Source organism: Mastigoproctus giganteus, chromosome 4, assembly GCF_048544385.1.
Source record: "Mastigoproctus giganteus isolate SK-2022 chromosome 4, ASM4854438v1, whole genome shotgun sequence".
NCBI classification, from domain to species: Eukaryota; Metazoa; Arthropoda; class Arachnida; order Uropygi; family Thelyphonidae; genus Mastigoproctus; species Mastigoproctus giganteus.
In genome coordinates, this window is record NC_143578.1 from 85,972,723 (window position 1) to 85,993,178 (window position 20,456).

Below are 20,456 nucleotides of genomic sequence, written 5' to 3' on the forward strand. Positions count from 1 at the left end.
AATGGAGGCACTGGTTAAAGAAGCACTGCAGGATCATCTAGACAAGAATTCAGTTATAGCTCAGACGCAGCATGGTTTTGTTAAGGGCAGGTCTTGCCTGACCAATTTGATTGGATACTATGATGTAGTCACAAAAAAACTGGATGCAGGGAATAACTTTGATATTATATATTTGGATCTTAGAAAGGTTTTTGATACTGTTGCAAATGGAAGACTGCTGCACAAATTGGAGCAGTGTGGCACTGGAGGCAAATTGCTGCTATGGATAAGGGGATGGTTGAGTGGCAGAAGACAGAGAGTGGTAATCAATGGACACTGCTCAACGTGGACTAATGTTATTAGTGGAGTTCCTCAGGGTTCAGTGTTGGGTCCGTTGTTGTTTTCGGTGTTTATGAATGATATTGATGATGGGATATCAAGTTTAATGTCCAAGTTTGCAGATGATACAAAGGTTGGCAGGGTTGTTAAGGACACCACTGACGCTATGCTGCTGCAACAGGATCTGGAAAGGTTGAACAGATGGGCTGAGAGGTGGCAAATGAAGTTTAACATTGACAAATGTAAAGTACTACATATGGGAAACAGTAACCCCAGAGCAACGTATCAACTCTGCGGTACTACACTGACAGTGGTGGAGAATGGAAAGGGCCTGGGGGTAATTGTGCAGGCAGATATGAAGTTCTCTGAGCAGTGCAGACGAGCTGCAAGAGTAGCTCATGGTGTCTTGTCAATGATATTCAGGAATTTTTCTAGCAGGGATAAGGATGTGATTATTCCCTTGTATAAGGCAATGGTTAGGCCACATCTTGAGTACTGTATACAGGTCTGGAGGCCTCATTTCAAGAAGGAAGTAGAGCTGCTGGAACGGGTACAGAGAAGGGCAACAAGATTAGTGAATGGAACAAAGGGTTGCTCTTACGAAGAAAGGCTTAAGTTTTGCAAATTACAGAGTCTGGAGACTAGGCACCGGCGAGGTGATCTGATAGAGGTGTATAAGGCTTTGAATGGTTTTAGAATGCTCAATGCCAATGGGATTCTTCATCTTGCTCAGAATAATCAGCTCAGAGGGCATAAATTCAAACTGAGGAAGGACGGATGTCAGATAGATGTGCGGAAATTTGCTTTTGGCCAGCGGGTGGTTGGTTGGTGGAACCGACTTCCATCACTTGTTGTTGAAGTTGATAGCCTAAACAAATTTAAGGCTCAACTGGACAGGTATTTCGAGCGAATGGAGGGGTGAAATGGGAGTAGTGTGTTTTTTTTTTTTTTTTTTGGCTGATGCTGAATAAGCTTGCTTTCTTGCATCATATGCCTCTACTAATGCTAATGCTAATATTAAAGCAAGGGACAGTATTCTTCCCCCACTCCAGAAAATGTGTATCATGAGAGGTGGAAACTTATGACCAAGGCGGGTGCAGTTGCATCCTGAAAAATATCGCTTAAATTGATATTCCAACTCTGAGAAAGCTCTTTAATCCTGAGTAAAGCAGGTCTGTTTTCATTTGGCTTGCTCTCATAGAACAAATCCCACCGAGTATTATAAAGATACTCCAAACTGGGGTGAGATGGAAGACTCTGGATCTTAGCAGCGTAGTGGAGCAGTAATGATTTCCTCCAAAGATGTAATGGAGGATCATGTGTTTCGATATATTTTGGAGAAGTCCTAAAAGCACCCCACACAGTTCTGAAAGCACTGTGCTGGATAACATTTAGACATTGTAAAGTAGTGCTCCTGGCAGAGTCACAGACCGGACAACAATAATCTAGCTGTGAATGGATTAAAGTTCTATAAAGATGCAGTAGAGTATACTGATCAGCCCATGACATAGCAGAGATCGATCGCAGTATATTCAGATGCTTTAAACATGTATTTCTTAAATGACAGTTTGTGAGCTTGGAAGTTCAGCTTGGAAGTTCAGCTTGCTGTCTAATATCAGTCCAAGAAATTTAACGGTACTAACAAGCAGAATTGGAATATTGTTTATCTGTAGTTCCGGATCGGGATGGAGAGCTCGTTTCTTGCAAAAGTGAGTGAGAGTTAATTTCTTTTCTGATGTGTGGTTGTTGGTGACCATTCCGTGAAGTCCAGGATTGTATTTTGGTAATGGCAAGTTGGAGTTGCCATTCGATGGTGTTTATACTTTGAGACTGACAGGAAATGGTCAGGAACATGTAAGTTTCAACGGTTTTTTGGGATATCTCGTGTTATGCTGCTAACTCGGATTGAAAATAGTGTTGGACTAAGTATCGATCCCTGCAGGACTCTTTCTTCCTGAATGTGAGATGCGGAGAGTACGTTTTTATATCGGACCCGAAAAGAACGCAATTGCAGAAAATTTTGAATTATTTTCGGCAAATGGCCACTAAGCCCCAAATGGTAAAGCTTCATAATAATTCCATGATGCCATGTAGTGTCAAATGCCTTTTCAAGATCTAGGTTGACCATGACTAGATGTTGTTTCATGACAAAGGCATTGCAGATATGAGATTCTGCTTTGATAAGCATGTCCAGCATTGATCTATTCTTCTGAAAGCCATACTGATGATCTGGAAGGAGATTCTGTGACTCCAGGATGTAAGTAAGCCTAGTATGAACTATCCTTTCAAAAATTTTACCCATGCAGCTCGTAAGAGATATTGGCCTATAATTTTCAACACAGGAGTGATCTTCTCCTCGTATTGGTAAGGCAATAATGAAATGACGCCAGAAAGAAGGATACGCATTTTCGGAGAATATCCGATTATAAAAGATTAACCTGGTACTCAAATCCTCTTTGAGTAAATGCTTCAGCATAACGTAATGAACTCCATCTGGGCCTGTGGCACTATTTGAAGATTTGTTTAACAATTCTTGAAGTTCTATGAATGTAAAGGGTTGGTTGTACGCAATGGTGAGCTATAGTGGGCTCGCGAGAGCCCATGGTTATTTTTTTTTGAAAATTTGCGAGCCCATTGTTGAGACAATCATTTATTTTACAAATGAAATCCTGGATGCAATTATTGAGTATCAAGAGCCAAAACTATGGTGGGGCGAGTGGGGCCCCACTCCCACATTTTAATGGTGCAATAGAGATCAGTTATGTATTTTAAAATTGCTTCATTTTTGATTTAATTACAGTCAGACCTCTGTTTAACCAATTTCTTTATACCGAATTTTTTAAAATTCTTCTTGGTAATTACATTTAAAATACAGTAGTTTCCGCTGAATGAAAATAATTTCCATGTAATGAACGGATTATGAGGCAATTTGTATGCACTGTTCTCACCTCTGGCCTTTAGGTAATTAGAAAGTGCGAATTAAGGGTGAAAGGAATTACCGTTTCACAATGTTAGTGGTATCTGTAAAACCTATGCAGTCACATACCGAGAAGTCACACTAGTCAATATGCTTTCCATAGCCAGTCAGGGGATTAAGAAGATTCTCGACATGGATAATAGCCTCTGGTCAAGCTGTGTTGTGAGTCCCGTTGGAGTAGTCCCGTTTACTGCAACAATGTTTTTCGAAGTGAGCGATCCAAGCCTTCCAGTAAATTTCTCCTGTGTATTTTTGTAATAAATTTTGTAATAAAATAAATTTGAGTAATTTTGCCATATCAAAGAACACAGACACCAGGTGTTGTCGTTTTAAGAAGGCATCTGGAATGGATGTTTCGATCCCGACTAAATGGTCCAAAGTGGACCTATTTCTTCGGAAGCTACACTGAAACCTGGAAAGGAGCCCATTTGCCTCCAAATACCATATAAGGCTGGCAGGCATTGACAGTTCTCTCCGGGATTCTGCACAGACAGCTACTCAGAGCAATAGGACAGTAGTTTGTTGGGATTTTGGGATCTTTTCCTGGCTTAGGAAAGGCAAGAATAATTGCCTTATGCCAGGAATCAGGACACTTATCTTTTATAAAAATTCTGTTGTATAGACAGAGCAGTTGGTCAATGGATTTTTCAAACATATGTTTGATCGTATATAACCCCAGGGGCTCACATCTGGTAAGTATGGGCTTGGCAAACCTAGGGTCCTGGGCTGGATATCATCATTCTTCTCTTTCTTGGCGATTCCTTTCTGCTTCTACTCTCTCTCTGAGTAACTTGGGATTTTTTTTTTTTTTTTTTTTGGCTGGTGCAGCATAAGCCTCAGGCTTCCCTGCACCATATGGCTAATAATAATAATAATAATGATATCATAATGAATGTTATCTTGTCCAGCACAACACTTCTATTGGTAACTGTTTTTTAACTCTTCTATAGCAAAAGGTAAATTATAGGGATGAGAATCCTTACATTTGAAGTTAATATGCTGCTTTCCTTGAGAATCAGGAATTCTGGGGAGTAAGAGGATATTGAAGAGATGGTAGCAAAAGTCTCCCCAAGAGCTATTGCTGTTAGGTCTGCAATAACATATGTATTATGTTCCAAGACCGAAGAAGGGTGTGATGTATATTTCCCCTTCATTTTTCGAATTGTGTCTCAGACAACTTGAGTACTGGTTGACTGAATAATAGTAGATATGAAGTGGGAAATGGTCATATCCCTTCTGAGTTCTGTCTTCAGCCACTGGATTTCTTTTTCTTTTTTCCACCTCTGGCATGCTTGTGAGTAGGCTAGATGTTCTCCCTGGCAGTTAATGCAGGTAGGTTTTGTGGCTGAACATGTTTCGTGGTCCTTTGCACCACATCAAGTGCATGCAAGGACTCCACGGTAGACCATTTGAGAATGACCATATTTCTGGCATCTAAAACACTGAAAAGGGTTTCGAATATATGGACACCACTGGACCGTTGATGTAGCCAGCTTTAATCTCATCAGGAGACTTCAGTGAGTTAAAAGTCAGGATTATGTTTCTAGTTTGCCATCCCTAATTAATAGAGTAAGCTTATCTGCGAAAAGATCTAAACCTCCCAAACACATCCTAGCTCATTTCACAAATATACATGGTCTCAATTCTAATCTCAATGATGTCCATTTCCAATTGCAGTCTGCCAATCCCCATGTACTTTTACTGACAGAATATCATTTATTGGTTGATTCAACTACTACTCATTTAAGTTGCCCAAATTATTTGTTGTACGATTCCTTTCGCTCAAAGGTGGTACTTGTGCATATGTCCATTCCGATATTCCCTGTCAGAGACTTGGTAATTTGGAATCTCCTCTTTTCAATCTTCTCTGGCTTAAAATCTCTCTACCTCATTCTGCCAAATTCATCTGTTGTCTCTACCATTCTTCCAACTCCACTAATCACTTGGAGCTCTTTGACTTCTTCTCTTTGCAACTTGACTTTCTCCATTCAAACTTTCCTAACAGAGACAATCATCGACCCATTGGTTGAGATGCTGCACAGCATCTCAACCAGTGGGTCGATGATTGTCTCTAATGACCCTGCACAGATTATTTATTTACCTACAAGATTACCAGACAATCCTAACCACACAGCCAACATACTTGATCTTTTTCTCACAAACGACCCTTCTAAGTACATGGTCGAAGTGAGTTGTCCTTTAGACACCTCAGATCACAACTTGGTGATTGTCACTTCTACAATGGAGCCTTTATCTCATGGCTATTCCCAACCTCGTATTATTTAGCATTACAAGAATGCAAAATGGGATGACCTGCAAGATTTCTTTTCTCCTTTTCCTTGGTCAGATTACTGTTTCAAAACTTCTGATACCGACGTTTGCTCAGATTGTGTCAGTGAAATTATTCTTGTAAGAATGGAATCATTTATTCCCCACTCCACTTTAAAATCTCGTCCTTTATCTAAACCTTGGATTTCCAATAAATGTGCTAAGGCTGTTCAAGAGAAGAACGTTGCATATCGTAATTGTCTTATTTCCAATTCTTCAGTTTCATTTTCTGCCTAAACCAAAGTTTGCAACAATTGTAAAGCAGTTATTAATCAGTCCAAACTAGATTTTGAACCGGTTAAGAGTAGAAAACTTACTTCTTGCCCTAATGGTAGCCAAGCATTCTTGTCTCTTTCCAAAGCTATTGGCCACAACTTTTGCCCATCTCTGCCCCCACCTCTGTCAAAACCAGATGGTTGTTGTCACTTTAGTCAAAAATAAAGATGACCTGCTAGCATCCCATTTTTCTTCCAACTCATGTATTAATGATCTTGGTAAAACACCTCCCACCATTCTCAACACGCTCCCATTCAATGCATCTTGTAGTCTTCCGTCAAAAGGATGTCAGAATTACTTTGACAAATCTTGATGCTAAGAAAGCTCCAGGTCCTAATGGTATTTCTACACTTGTTCTAAAAACCTGTACTCCTGAACTTAATGCTGTTCTTTGCCAGCTTTTTTCACTTTCTTATTCCAAAGGTGTTTTTCCTTCTGCTTGGAAAATTGCTCATATCCATTGCCAACAGTTCCTAAAAAGGGTGACAAATCCCTCCCATCCAATTATCGTCCCATTACAATTACTTCTACTCTTTTTAAAGTAATGGAGAAATCAATTAACTGCCAACTCTTAAACTACCTAGAAACCTTCTGTCTGTGTCGATCCACTGATGATATCCTTGCTTATGTTACCCATTTATGGACAAATTCAATGGAAAAGTTTGGTGAAACACAAGCAGTTGCTCTTGACATCTCAAAGGCTTTCGATCATGTTTGGCATAAAGGTCTTCTAAACAAGCTTCCATCTTATGGATTTCGAACTGTTTTTTGTAACTGGTTATCCTCTTTTCTCTCTGATTGCTCACTGAGGGTGATGGTAGATGGCTCTCTGTCTTCTAACTTCTCCACTAATGCCGGTGTCCCCAAGGTCCAGTTCTTTCCCCCACTCTTTTCCTCTTGTATATTAATGACCTTCTTCCATTGACTGGAAATCCTATCCATAGTTTTGCCTATGATAGCATGTTGCATTCCACTTTCCATTTTGAGAAACCTTGCCTTGCTCAATCAACTTCAACTTCTCGAATATCTGCTATCAATTCCTGAAATGACGATCTCCAGGTAATTCTCCAGTGAGGCAAAGACAACTTAGTTGATTTCAATTGTTCTAAAACTCAGTCTTGTCTTATATCTCGCCAAAAAGATCCTTCTGTTCCTATGCTTATCTTTGGTGACACTCCGATTTCTGGGCAAGATGATATATCTCTTTTTGGGATTACCATAACTTCTAATCTCTCTTGACACAAACACATTACAAATATTGTTTCCTCTGCATCTAAAAAAACTTGGTTTTCTCTTTCACTCTCAGCGCTACTTTTCTTCCGAACAGCTGTTCACTCTGTACAAATCGCAAATCTGCCCTGCTATGGAATATTGCTCCCACATCTGAGGATGCCCCCAAAACCTGTCTCAGTCTTCTAGATTCCATTCAGAAGAGGGCAGTTAGGTTAAATAATGACTCCTCTCTAACTGAGTCTCTCCACACGCTGTCTCATAGACGTACTGTTTCTGCTGCATGCCTTTTCTACAGATACTTCCACGGACACTGTTTTTCTGAATTGGCTTCTATATTCTCGCTCTCTCTTTCAAAACAGTCCAAACACATGCTGCCACCAGCCAACATCCATTTACTGTCCAACTTCAAACTCACAGAACCAACTTTTCATCCTCGTTTATTCATTCAACTGCCGTTTTCTGAAACACCCTTCCTTCATATGTATTTCCTGAAAATTACAGTCTACAGAAGTTAGAGTCTAATGTCAACAAATATCTTCTTTCATCTTCTCAACCTCCACCCAATGCACGATACAAGTACTATAGGTTCTAATACCTCTCGTGTGTGCGGTTTTCATAAAAAAAAAAAATAATAATAATAATAAGGGCTTAAGTGGTTTTGTGCACGATCAATGCTGGGATACTTCCACTTGCTCAGATTAAGAAACTGATGGAGCATAGATTCAAATTGAAGAAACACAGTTGTAGATTGACTTGGCACATTATAGCCTTAGATGATAATGCACCATAAAATCAACAAAATAATAATAACAGTTGTAGAAAATCTTCAAACAGGCCTATGGGACTGGGAAATTCCATACTGCAATAATTAAAGACAAACACCAGCCAAGGAATTAAAAATTTACTATAAAAATAAAATATACAGAAATAAAATATAATGAAAACACTATTGGAAGACTAAAATATTACAATAAATTACGATAAAATAAACTACGATAAAAACGTTAAAAATACAGTTAAAAATACCTAAGCAATAAAATTATTTAAAATAAACTGGATTAAAAGCGATAAAACCTGAAGCTTTCGGAGACTGCTGTCTCCTTCTTCAACAGTATACTATTACTGCAATAACACATCCTTAAGATGCAGGCCCATGGCACTCATGCACATGTTCCATCAGACACATGGTTGGCATTCCCCACGCGCATATCGGAAACGGAAGTGGCTCGGGAGCGTGTCAAACAGGGGGTGTAAACGTGTCCCCCGTCCCTGTTAATAGTATTACGACTGGATGAACCGATTCTCAAGCCACTTGCGTTCCCAAAATCCATGGACACGGTCCTAATGACCACATCTTCAGGGGAGATCCGATGCTGCTTCCTCCAGAAATGCTCTGCCACAGCATACCTCGCATAATTAGCAGTCTTATAGCGGTCATGTGCTCCCCTAGATGGTCTTTTAAACATCGCCCCGTTTATTGAACTCTTCATGCCTCAGGATGTCGATTACCCCGGTTCTATGGCCTCCCAAAGACGAACAAGGTGGGCATTCCATTGAGACCAATAGTATCTTTTGTGGGTAGTCCCACCTATGCCTTATCTCGATTTTTAGCTAGAGTTATTGCTTCTATAGTGGGACGCTCCAGTTTAGTAGTTAAGGATAGCAAGGAATTTGTGAACTTTATAAGAAGCCAGTCTATAGGTGAAGATGAACTTATGATCACATTTGACGTTGTCTTTGTTCACATGTATCCCCATTGGACATGGGGTGCATTGTGTAAGGTTGGCCTTGGAACAGGATGATAACTTAAGTGCTGGGTATTTACTAAGTATTGATGATATTTGTAAAGGCATTGAGTTTTGCCTCGCTAGCACTACCATGATCTTTCAAAAAGTTATGTACAAGCAGGTCCATGGCACGGCCATGGGTTCCCCCATTTGTGCCATTGTGGCCAATTTGGCAATGGAGGAACTGGAAACCAGGGTGTTTCATCAGTTGGATTTCCCCATGCACGAGTGGAGGAGATATGTGGACGATACGTTCACCATTTTAAAAAATGGGAAGGAAGATGAGGTGCTCAATTTACTTAACAGCTTCTCCCCATTTATACAATTCACCTCGGAGGTGGAAAAAGCTGGGTCCCTCCCGTTTCTGGATGTCCTGGTTAGCAGAGATGGGTCTAGAATAAAGATAATGATTTAAAAAAAGCCTATGTGCCGTGGCCAGTATGTTCATTACAGCTCGGCACAGGCTTATCATCATAAGAATAGTGTAGCCAGGGCATTGTTGAATAGGTTGGGGACCCACTGTAGTACCCGCGAGGTTAAGGAAATGGAAATTTGCAGTCACGGCAGACCTCAGGAAGCGTGGGTACCCCCCAGAGGGTCTTGGACAAATATATTTATTGGGTAGAGTCCAATTGTAGGGAGTCGCCTGCCCCTGTGGCTACTGCATACATTCTTTACTATCCGGGCCTTTCAGAACGCATTGTACGGGCACTGCAGGAGTGTCAGACCCGTTGTGTGCAACTTCCGGGATGGAGGTACACTGTGGTGTCTCAAGTTAAAGATCCTGTAGGCCAGGACTATACTAGTAGTGTGGTCTATGAGATTAAGTGCCCAGATTGTGAGGAGTGTTATGTGGGGGAGATGGGGCGACGTTTAAAAAACCGTCTGGGGGAGCACATGACCGCTATTAAGACTGCTAATTATGCGAGGTCTGCTGTGGCAGAGCTGGGAGATTTCTGGGAGAAGCAGCATCGGATCTCCCCTGAAGACGTGGTCATTATGGACCATGCCCATGGATTTTGGAAACGCAAGTGGCTCGAGAGCTTGCGAATCGGTTCATCTAGTCGTAATACTATTAACAAGGACAGGGGGCCACTTTTACACCCCCCGTTCGTTCGAGGCGGTTGTCCTCAGATGGGATGACTGGTTCTGTTTGACACGCTCCCGAGCCACTTCCGTTTCTGATATGCGCGTGGGGAATGCCGACCATGTGTCTGATGGACCACGTGCATGAGTGCCATGGGCCTGCTTCTTAAGGATGTGTCATTGCAGTAATAGTATACTGTTGAAGAAGGAGACAGCAGTCTCCGAAAGCGTCAGATTTTATCGCTTTTAATCCAGTTTATTTTAGATAATTTTATTGCTTCGGTATTTTTAACGTTTTTATTGTAGTTTATTTTATCGTAATATTTTAGTCTTCCAATAGTGTTTTCATTATATTTTATTTTTATAGTAAATTTTTAATTCCTTGGCTGGTGTTTGTCTTTAATTATTGCAGTTGTAGAAAAGATGTGCCAAAGTTTGCCTTTAGCCAGTGGATAGTTGATTGCTGGAACAGACTTCCATCTGTTGTTGTGGAAGTTGATAGCTTAAATAAATTTAAGGCTGAACTAGACAAACATTTGGAGTGACCAAATGGGTGAAATGGGAAGGTTTTTTTTTTTTTTTTTTTGGCTGATGCTGTATAATCTTGCTTTCTTGATTGCTAATAAGTCAACTAATGCTAATAAGGCAATGTCTTCAACTAATGCTAATAAGGCAATGTTGAGGCCTCACCTTGAGTGCTGCATACAGGTTTGGAGGTGTGGAAGCCTCATTTTAGGATGTAGAGCTGCTGGAATGAGTTCAGAAAAGGGTAACAAGATTGGCAAGGGGAACAATGGGTTGCTCTTACCAAGAATGGCTTAAATTCTGCAAACTGCAGCGTCTGGTGACTAGTCACCTGCGAGGTGATCTGATTGAGGTGTATATATAAGGCTGTGAATGGTATGAGCCAGCTCAATCCTGATGTGATTCTTCCTATTGCTTGGATTATGCACCTGATGGGGCATAATTCAAATTGAGGAAAGACAATTGTAGAATGGACATGTGGAAATTTGCCTTTAGCCAGCAGGTGGTTGATTGCTGGAACAAACTTCCATCTGTCCTTGTAGAAGTTAATAGATTAAATAAATTCAAGGAAGAACTGGATAAAGTTTGGAGTGAATGGATGGGTGAAATGGGAAGTGGTTTTTTTTGGCTGATGCTGTATAAGCTTGCTTTCTTGTATCATATGCCTCTACTAATGCTAATACTGGGGAGTAAGGCCTGTCTGCTAAAATCAAATTGCCTATCAGACTTGAAAGAAATACATAGTCTGAAGTTGTAAGAATATTTTTGAAAAAGTGCTATACTATGGTATAAAAAACACTAAATGCTGTGATATGGTTTTTTACTGTAGTTATTGTTTGCAGTAATTTTTGAAATTTTGCCACGTACAGTAGTGGTGGAAACTGATTGAAAGCATCCAAGTATTCTCATCAGTACTGATTACTCCCTACTAATGTCTGATATGTTCAAGAGGTTGATAGAAGACTGCTGAAAATCCTATTATCCCCCCCTCCCCAAGCAGTGAAAATATTTTACTGAAATATTTTAAGTAAAATGTTTTCATAGTAAATACCATCAGACATGCTGGACAACTTTTCTTTTTCTTTGGTGGACAGTTAAGCATAATAAATACCATCAGGCAACTTTTCTTTTTCTTTGGTGGGCAGTCAAGCTGTACTCCAGATTTTTCGACAATTGAGGATAAAATGGAATACAGCTTTACTGTCCACCAAAGAAAAAGAAAAGATTAATTTTTTTTTAGAGGTATGATACTGGCTATTTACACTTGACTGGCCAGGATCAGAAGGGAGTTCATTAAAACTGCACTGTGTAAATTGTCAAGGTATTTTATCAAACAAATGTATGAAGCATCCAAAACTGGAAAATAAACAAACACCTTTTTATTGTACAAAATTGCCTTGAGATGAAATGCGACAGGAGCGTTCTTTAAATAATTGCTAAATGAAAACAAAAGCATATTCAATTTAAAACCCAGTTTCCTTTTTTTGTAGTCACAAAAAGCTTAGTTCATATTATGCCAGTTCCTATGGTATCTGGAATCTTTTTTTTTTTTTTTTTTAAAAATTGTGTGAAATATATTCACAGGCAAATTTAGTTTTTGGTGGCTAAAAACTCAGAATAACTTATGGGGACAGCTGTTCTCCCTCTGCCTAAGAATAGTTAATTGTAGCCTTGATTGAAGAAATTTTAAGAATTCCTCTATTCCACCAATAGAATTTGAACTCTGACCTCCCAAAATGAATGTCAAGTGCCAAACCCATTGTACTACCACGCAAGACCCCTTGTAGTTCAAGTGCATATAGAAGTTTTGGACCGAACAGCTGAGTACAAAATAAAAACTCTTCCTCTGTCCAATGGTATAAACTGGAGGAAGGATTTTTATACTGTCTGTGACAAAATATATGCTACATATATTTTATTGATTTTGAAGGGAATAATATAAAAGAAGGATTACTGTGCTGCATTGAATTGCCTTCTTGGACAACTAGTTTTTAATTATTCAGGGCAGCAAAGGTGAAAATAATCTTTGGATTGAAACAATTTGGTATAATTAGAATTCTCCAAGGTTGGGAACATGATACCTATTAGTTTATTGGCAAAATATTGTAAAATACGTGGCCAAAGCTATAGTAATTACAAATTTTTTTATTCGCCATGAGCATTTAGTAGCAAAATATTCTTCTCCAAACCAGAATGAAGTTTTAATGCAACCATTACAAGCTGTAAGGCGCCTCTGTAGTCAGGTGGGCAGGAGCAGCAGTGCATAGCACACGCTTCTTGATTAGACCAGGGTTCGAGCCCGTGACCACCAAATACGGAGGATGCGAAAAGGTCAGAGAATGACCACCGCATATCCCCGGAGCAATATGGCCTTAGTTGCTAATGCTCCTAAAAACCAAATAACAAACAAACAAGCTATAAATTTTATTAATCAATATACTGAATTCTTTACTGCTTACAACTTTTGTGTGCCTCCCAACTAATTCATAGCAAAGCACAATGGCTACCAAAGTAAGGTTTTGAATTGATTATTCAAATTAATACACAAACTGAAGTATTTTGGAGAAGTAAATTTCAGAACTGGGTGTGCTTTTGTGATCAAGAATGGATTGGAAAACTTTCATATTTATCATATATATTTTCACTTGTATGTTAAATGTAGGTCCAAAAGGAGGTAAGGCTGCTGTTTTCAATTTGTGCAACAAAAAGAAATATATAAAAAAAAAAAAAAAACTAAAGATATGGTTATATGGCTAAAGTGGACAGAAGAAAATAATTACAAGATGTTTTCTTTGCTTCTTTGGATATTAACCCTTTCAGGAGTGAACACATTGAACTACATTTTACATGTGTGAGTGGAAGTATTTAAGCAGGTCTGCAGGTCAGAATTCCTAAAAAATTTTTGGAATTCTGAGCCAAAACAGAAAAAGTTTTTTATTATTATTTTTTTTTTGTTTTTCATTAAATTCTGGTTTACATTTTGACAATAATTTTACTTTAATGATGAGAAATCAAAGTTAAAATATGCATAAATTAATATTTAGAAACGTTTATGTACAGCACAAATGTTTTAATTTTCACAAAACTTTGAAATTTTCCAAAGAAATTCATTCCATATAGCCCACCCCTATCAAAACTCATTGCAGGGAAAACTCACTAATGAAAAAGTTAAAAACATCATGAATATTATTTGATTGACTATCTGGAAGCATATTCTTGAGTGCCTTGATAACTACTTTCAACCATGGTCAGAAACATGAAAATAATGAAATCAAAACAAAGTAATTGGCTGCTTTGCATTTCTCAGCTCCAAGGAACAAAAATAGCATATGAGAAAGAGCAACAACAACAACCATGCTAATTTAATCTGTTTTTTATATATATAAAAAAAAGAAGATTATTATGCTATTGTATTATTAAACTAAAATCAGAAATATTACTGCATTTCTACTGTATCAGTGTTACTTAAGTGATAAAAGAAATTAATGAATATTAAAAAAATTTCATTAAAAATTACTTTTTTTATTTTGTTTATTGAAGAATTGAATAAATATCAAAAAATAATTTATTTATTTATTTACAATTATTTTATTAATGCACAATGCATTTTTGGTTAAGAACCACTGCTCCTAAGCATCAAAAAATAAAATAATAAATTCTCCTGTGTGTGCTTACCTGCATGTTTACTTCCTGCAGTCCTCCTCTTGTCTAGTGAGCTGTCTAAACGCTTCTCTTTTCTTCGTTCAGCACTTTTTGGTCTTGATATAAGCCTAACCGGGAATTTAAAGAAATTACAGATTAGTTCTGGAGATAGTTCCAGAAAGGTAAATTTGGCAGAATAATATTTCCAGTTAATTTTTAAATAAAAATACTGCACAATCTCTACAGTTGGTTAGCTTTAAGATTCTCATTTCCTATGAGGTTTAGCAATGTATTTTGGAACATTTCACCTCTCTGACATAAGTTTCCTCCAATAAATATTCACTTTCTGCATCTTATACCTATTCTTTCTATCTGTCTAACCAGTCTGAAATAGCAGTAAAATCACTATTACTGAAATTGCATCTGGAAATTAAGTGCTTTACTTGGAGCACTAGTCCTGTGATTGGGCTTCCTTTCAATCATTGCTGTGAAAACCACAGGAATAAAGCTCTACAGTTTTTTCATATTCTGTTTTCTTCACAATTTTTCAGGAAATCAAGGCAGCTTAGAATATTTTTTCAAGTGGCAACTGTAGGTTTTTTCTCTGTTTCAACACTGATCTCTCTAACAGTAACTTATCCTATGCCCAATTCTGATACCAACTTTTTTATAGTTTCTCCTTTCTCTAAAGTTTTTAAAGCTCTAGCTTGACTTCCATAAAAACATATTTTCTCTTGCTTTTATCAGCGATTGTATGGTATGTTACAAAACAAACTTAAACATATAATGAAAACAAGACTTAATACATATGCATAAAGATCAACTCAAATAAACAAGATGAACTCCTGAAAGGCAGGAGTTCATCTTGCACAAACACATACAATGACTCATGCACTTCCAACTGACCTTCATTACAGTTACTTGACTAAATAGAACCTTGAAAAACAAGACTCAAACCACCAAGACTCTATTGTACTTTTCTTTATTTATTTATATAGATGGTCCTTGCCAGACTCTGGCAACCCCATTGTGCTTTATGTGCAGGTACAGTACCTGCACATAATGCACAGTTAACTCTCACAGTCAAACCTATTGGATGATTGATCCTGGGCAAGCCAATTCCAGGACCTCCTATTCTGTCAAAGTAGGGGCAAAACTGGTGTGTTAAAGATGGGCCTTCCCTCACCAGGATCCCCTTTTCAAGTTTCTACTGCTGTGACACAGGACCAACAAACATGCCAGATTCCGACAGAGGGAGCCTGGAACCTATGCTGTGCGAAGTGGATCCCAGGGATGCCAATCTGTAGAACCAGCAGCATCACTGGGAAGTCCCCTCCCTACATACAGGTGTCAAAGTAGAGAGGACGCACCATGACCCTGCTTACGTTGGTCCATACCTGGGTTGGGTTTGGTTTGGTTTTATTGGTGCATTAGCAACTAAGGCTATAAAGCACCAAAACCAGGTCATATAAAAAAAAGCAGTTAAGCTTTCAGTGACCTAGTGAATTAGGTCACTATGTCCAGATATATAACTGTACTGATATAAAAAGGTATAAGATATATAACATTAAAGACATAACAGTAAAATGGTAAAAGATAAATGCTATGAAAGAGGTTTAGAAATTTTATACAGGTAAAAACAGCTGATACATGCTGATTATTGGATAAAAACTGACTGTGTGTATAAGGCTTAGCCAGATGACTAAAAGTGATAAAAAAAAAACATGTTTGTGTCTATAATGTGGACACTCAGTTAAAATATGAAGAATGGTTAAAACAGTCCACATAGTAGTCATCACCTGTTTGTGGAACAATTCTGAGATTAAAACGATACTTTAAACAATTCTCACACATAGGAGAGTCATCTGCCCTTGGCAGAAAAGCATGCATAAGATGACTATGTCCTATGCGGAGGCAAGCTAGAACAACTTCTTATCTGCAGTTCCTGCGCAGACTAGACTGCCACAGTTTAATTACAGGCTTTATATGATAGAGCCTGTTCGTGGTCTGCCCATGCCAAGATTGTTGCCACTAGAAAACAATTTGGAGTGTATCATATGCCTGTAGTCTGTATAGGAACTAACAGACTATAACTGTTCTGAGATTGTGATGATCTGGCTGCACCATCTGCTAGGTCATTACCTCTGATCCCAATGTGCTTGAGATCCAGAAGAACTGGATGTCGAAACTCGATTCATAAAGAGAGTATAGACTTCTGCTGAATCCTGGACAGGACTGGATGAGGATTATATCTCATTATTGATAGAGCCTGTAATGTACTTAAGGAACAGGGTGATTCACTACCAGTGCGACAAACTTGCAGAAGGTGTAGGGGGCACAAAGACGAATCGGAATCACATAGCATTGCAGGGTCCGAAATGCCTTTGTTATGTGGTAGAGGACGTTGAACAGGAGGTCGCATGAACAGCAATCCCGCTGGAAGTCAGCATTTGCGAACCGTTTCTGTTGAAGAAACCAAGTAGCAAAAGTCTTCCGAAGTGGATAATCCGCAGGCTCCAATGATTGGACGCATTGCAGATGGTATGAAATATCCAATCATTGGCCTATCGCTCGAGTACTCGTACTCGGATTGCCTTCTGCAAGACGTAGGACATTCTCCTCATTGTCTGGCGTCCTCGTCGTTTGCTCTCGATTCATGGTACCTCTTGTGAAACAACCAGTCTCACGTAACCTTCTGTGCACACATGCGAAAATCGTATGGTGAGGAGCACGCCTGTGCAGGAAACGTTCCTGGTACAAGCAGAGCGGCACGTCCGTTACAGTCCGCAGCTCCATACGCGAGGTGCATGTCGGCCAGTTCAACGTTTGAATACTCATCCATCCTACTGCCTCGAGAACCAGTTCGCAAATGCTGACCCAGTGGGATCACTGTTCACGCGACCTCCCGCTCAACATCCTCTACCGCATGACGAAGACATTTCAGACCCTGCAATGCTATGTGATTCCGATTCGTCTTTGTGCCCCCTACACCTCCTGCAAGTTTGTCGCACTGGTAGTGAATCACCCTGTATATACCATACATCTTTGATAATTATTAGTTTTAATATGGTCCAGGGCTAGCTCTATAGCATAAAACTCTATGGTGTATATACTGCACTCATGGGGAATGTTCTTAGATAATGTACTGTCTAGGAAGACTACAGCAGATCTCAAGGATTTTTTTTTTTTTTTTTTTTTTTGTTTTTAGGAGCATTAGCAACTAAAGCCATATTGCTCCAGGGATATGCGGTGGTCATTCCCTGACCGTTCTGCATCCTCCGTATTTGGTGGTCACGGGTTTGAACCCTGGTCTAATCAAGAAGTGTGTGCTACGCACTGCTGCGCCTGCCCACCTGGCTATGGAGATGCCTATCTCAAGGATGATTCTGATTTTGAGCCATCAGTGAAGATAGGCAGGAAATCAGAGTAAGCAGATCGATGGAAACCATCGAGTTGTAAGTAGACAGAGGGTGATGTTCTGGCTTTTCCCGCATTATGGATAGGGAAGTCAAATGGTGAAAGGTGAGCATGGGAGGGTGGAATAGGTTGCTTCAGTGACTTGGCAACATCGTCTACTGTAATATTCAGTTGTCTGAGCAGCTCTTGGACATGAATAGCAAAGGGACGGTTGGTAGTCTGACGAGTGTTATATAGATTTTCCCATTGTGGCTTGAAAATGGATGTCCACGTGGGGTGGTCTGGAAGTTATTTCATTTTATAGGTATATTTTGGTGACAATTTCTTTTGTCAATGGTGTTTCACCTGCTTCAATGTATAAACTCTGGACGGGGGGAAAGTTCTAAATGCCCCAAGAGCAATATGGATGGCTTGGTGGTGAACTGGGTATAGCCACCATAGTACACTGTTTCTAGCCGATGCATACACTTGAGACCCATAATCTTTAGATTGAACTTCTCCATTTATTAGAAGAGATAGCACGTAGGAGGTTCAATCCCCTTCATATTCGATAAGAAGTTGGCATTTTTGCCAACTTCTTATCGAATACGAGCCCAAGAATTTTGTCTCGGGTGCTAATGTCCAAGCTTGAGTTCTGGTTAAGTGTGAAGGTTCTGTTTGCAACAAAAGTGTATGCAAACGGTCTTCTGAGGTGAGAACCTGAAACCATTGGCTATTGCTTTTCGATAACTGTCATGCTGCATCACTGCAAAAGTCATCAAGGAAGATGGCACTGTTTATGGATGGAGGAAGTTGTTCAGCAATAGAATTAACTTTGATAGCAAAAAGCGTTACACTTATTACTGATCCTTCAGGTACTCCCTCCTCTTGGCAAAATGCCGAGAGAGAGAGAGAGAGAGAGAGAGAGAGAGAGAGAGAGAGAGAGAGAGAATCGTACACTAACTTGGAATGACCGGTTTGAGAAGTTTTTAATAAAGATGGCAATGTGCCCCTTAAGACCAAAGTTACATATTTTAAAATTCCATATCTCCAAGACGTGTCATATGCTTTTTCCATATCAAAGAAAACCGATACCTGATGCTCGCATCTCTCCGTGGTAGTAGCATTACGGATAAATGTTTCCACGTGGATTAAATGGTTGAGTGTTGATCTGTTTCTTCAGAGGCCACACTGTGTCCTGGAAACAAGGTTGTTAATCTCTAAAAATCATGAGTCTAGCATTGACCATTCTTTCCAAGATCTTGCACAAGCAGCTGGTCAGAGTTATAGGACGATAATTAGATGGTATCTTTGGATCTTTTCCTGGTTTAGGAAAAGCAACTATGATTGCCTTATACCAGTGTTTCTCAACCTTTTTTTTAATTATCGTCCCCTAAAGGGCTTTTTTAGACAATTTTTTTTCCTAATCTCCTCCCATGAAATTTTAAACAAGAAAATACTTTATACTTTGCTCTTTTTATTCAATGGGATCCCTGAGCCTGATGCTTCTTAGCTAAAAGTTCAATGTTAGTAAGTTTAATTCTAATGTCTCCTCTTGAGCATAAATCAATTCTGTTTCTTTCCTTTGTTAATATTTTATTTATTGAACTAAACCCACTTTCAACCACATAAGACGTTGGAAAACAAAGAAATACTTTGGCCATTTCAGACAACATTGTTAGATAAAGAAGTTTAGTTATTTTTGATCTGCACAACTCAGCCATTCCACCTTTTTTGAATTTATATTTGTATTCATTGTTACATTTTAATTCAACAAGTTCTTCGTGAATTTCTTCCCTATCAGACCCAGTATCACATCCATGGTTTCACTTCAAAAGAAAATAAATCTGAAAATCTATTTTTCATTTCACATTTTAAAGAACACAAATGATCTGAATAATTCTTAAGGTCATTCTGGGTGAGAGATTCATTGATTTCAGCTAACTCTTGCATACCATGAAATTGTTTTCTCATTAAATTGCTTTCAAATATTTGCAGTTTTTCACTGAAGGCTTTTAATATGCATTTGCAGTCTATCACAATAATTAATTTCTCTTGAAGTGGAAGTAATACTTCATTAAGTTTTCGAAAAATCCAAGTCATATAGTATATGTTGTTTTTTGTGTTTGCCGATCTCCATTCTGTATCTCCGCTTTCTAAAAAACAAATTTTCATATCGAAAAGGTTTAAAAATCTGGTTAGACAGTTTACTTTAGCAATTTTACAGTTTACTTCTATATGTAAAAGAAGTCTCACATATTGTTTTTCATTATCAACAACTATGTAACTTTATTTTATTCATGTTTTTAATAACTATACTGAGAGGTTGATAAAGAACTGGACTAATATTTTTTGCAACCAGATGATCTTGGTGCACAATGCAGTGTATTGCAAGAACTTTGAGACATACTTCCTTTAGGTGGGCTATAAAACCTTTGTCTTCCAATCATCAGTGGCACAGGATACCAAATTTTCCAATGGTACTTACTTTTCATCAAACTATGTGTTTACAGTAGCAAAAATAGATGCTCCAGTACAGTCAGTTTCTATAGATTTTAGAAACAACATCTCTTCTTGCAATTTACAATCATCATCGAAATAACAAATGTATGCCATTAGAAAGGCCTTATTATCAGTAACTGTGGATTCATGAATCTGAACAGAAAATTTTCTCGTTTTTAGTTTGTCAGTTAGCTCCTCTTCAATGTTAATTGACATCTCATTGATTCGTTGCTCAATGGCAATGCTTTCAAAATATTGGAAGGATTTTGATGCATCAGAAAACAGTCTCTAATGCAGGTCATATAATAGTCTAAGTAACTCTATGAGCACTACCAGTTTTTGCAATGATTTCTGCAATTTTATAAGATGCAATCATTCCATCGTTA

General features: G+C 38.7%; 1 protein-coding gene across 8 annotated transcripts in view; it reads right to left on the reverse strand.

Annotated features, from left to right (window-relative positions):
- LOC150086883 (uncharacterized) overlaps positions 1–20,456 on the reverse strand; it is a 791,472-nt gene that overhangs the window by 103,229 nt on the left and 667,787 nt on the right. For all 8 annotated transcript variants that reach the window (XM_090371653.1, XM_090371652.1, XM_090371655.1 and 5 more), the window contains one exon: positions 14,206–14,300. In XM_090371653.1, coding sequence (XP_090227779.1) covers positions 14,206–14,300 — 95 coding nt within the window. The remainder of the gene's footprint in view (positions 1–14,205; positions 14,301–20,456) is intronic.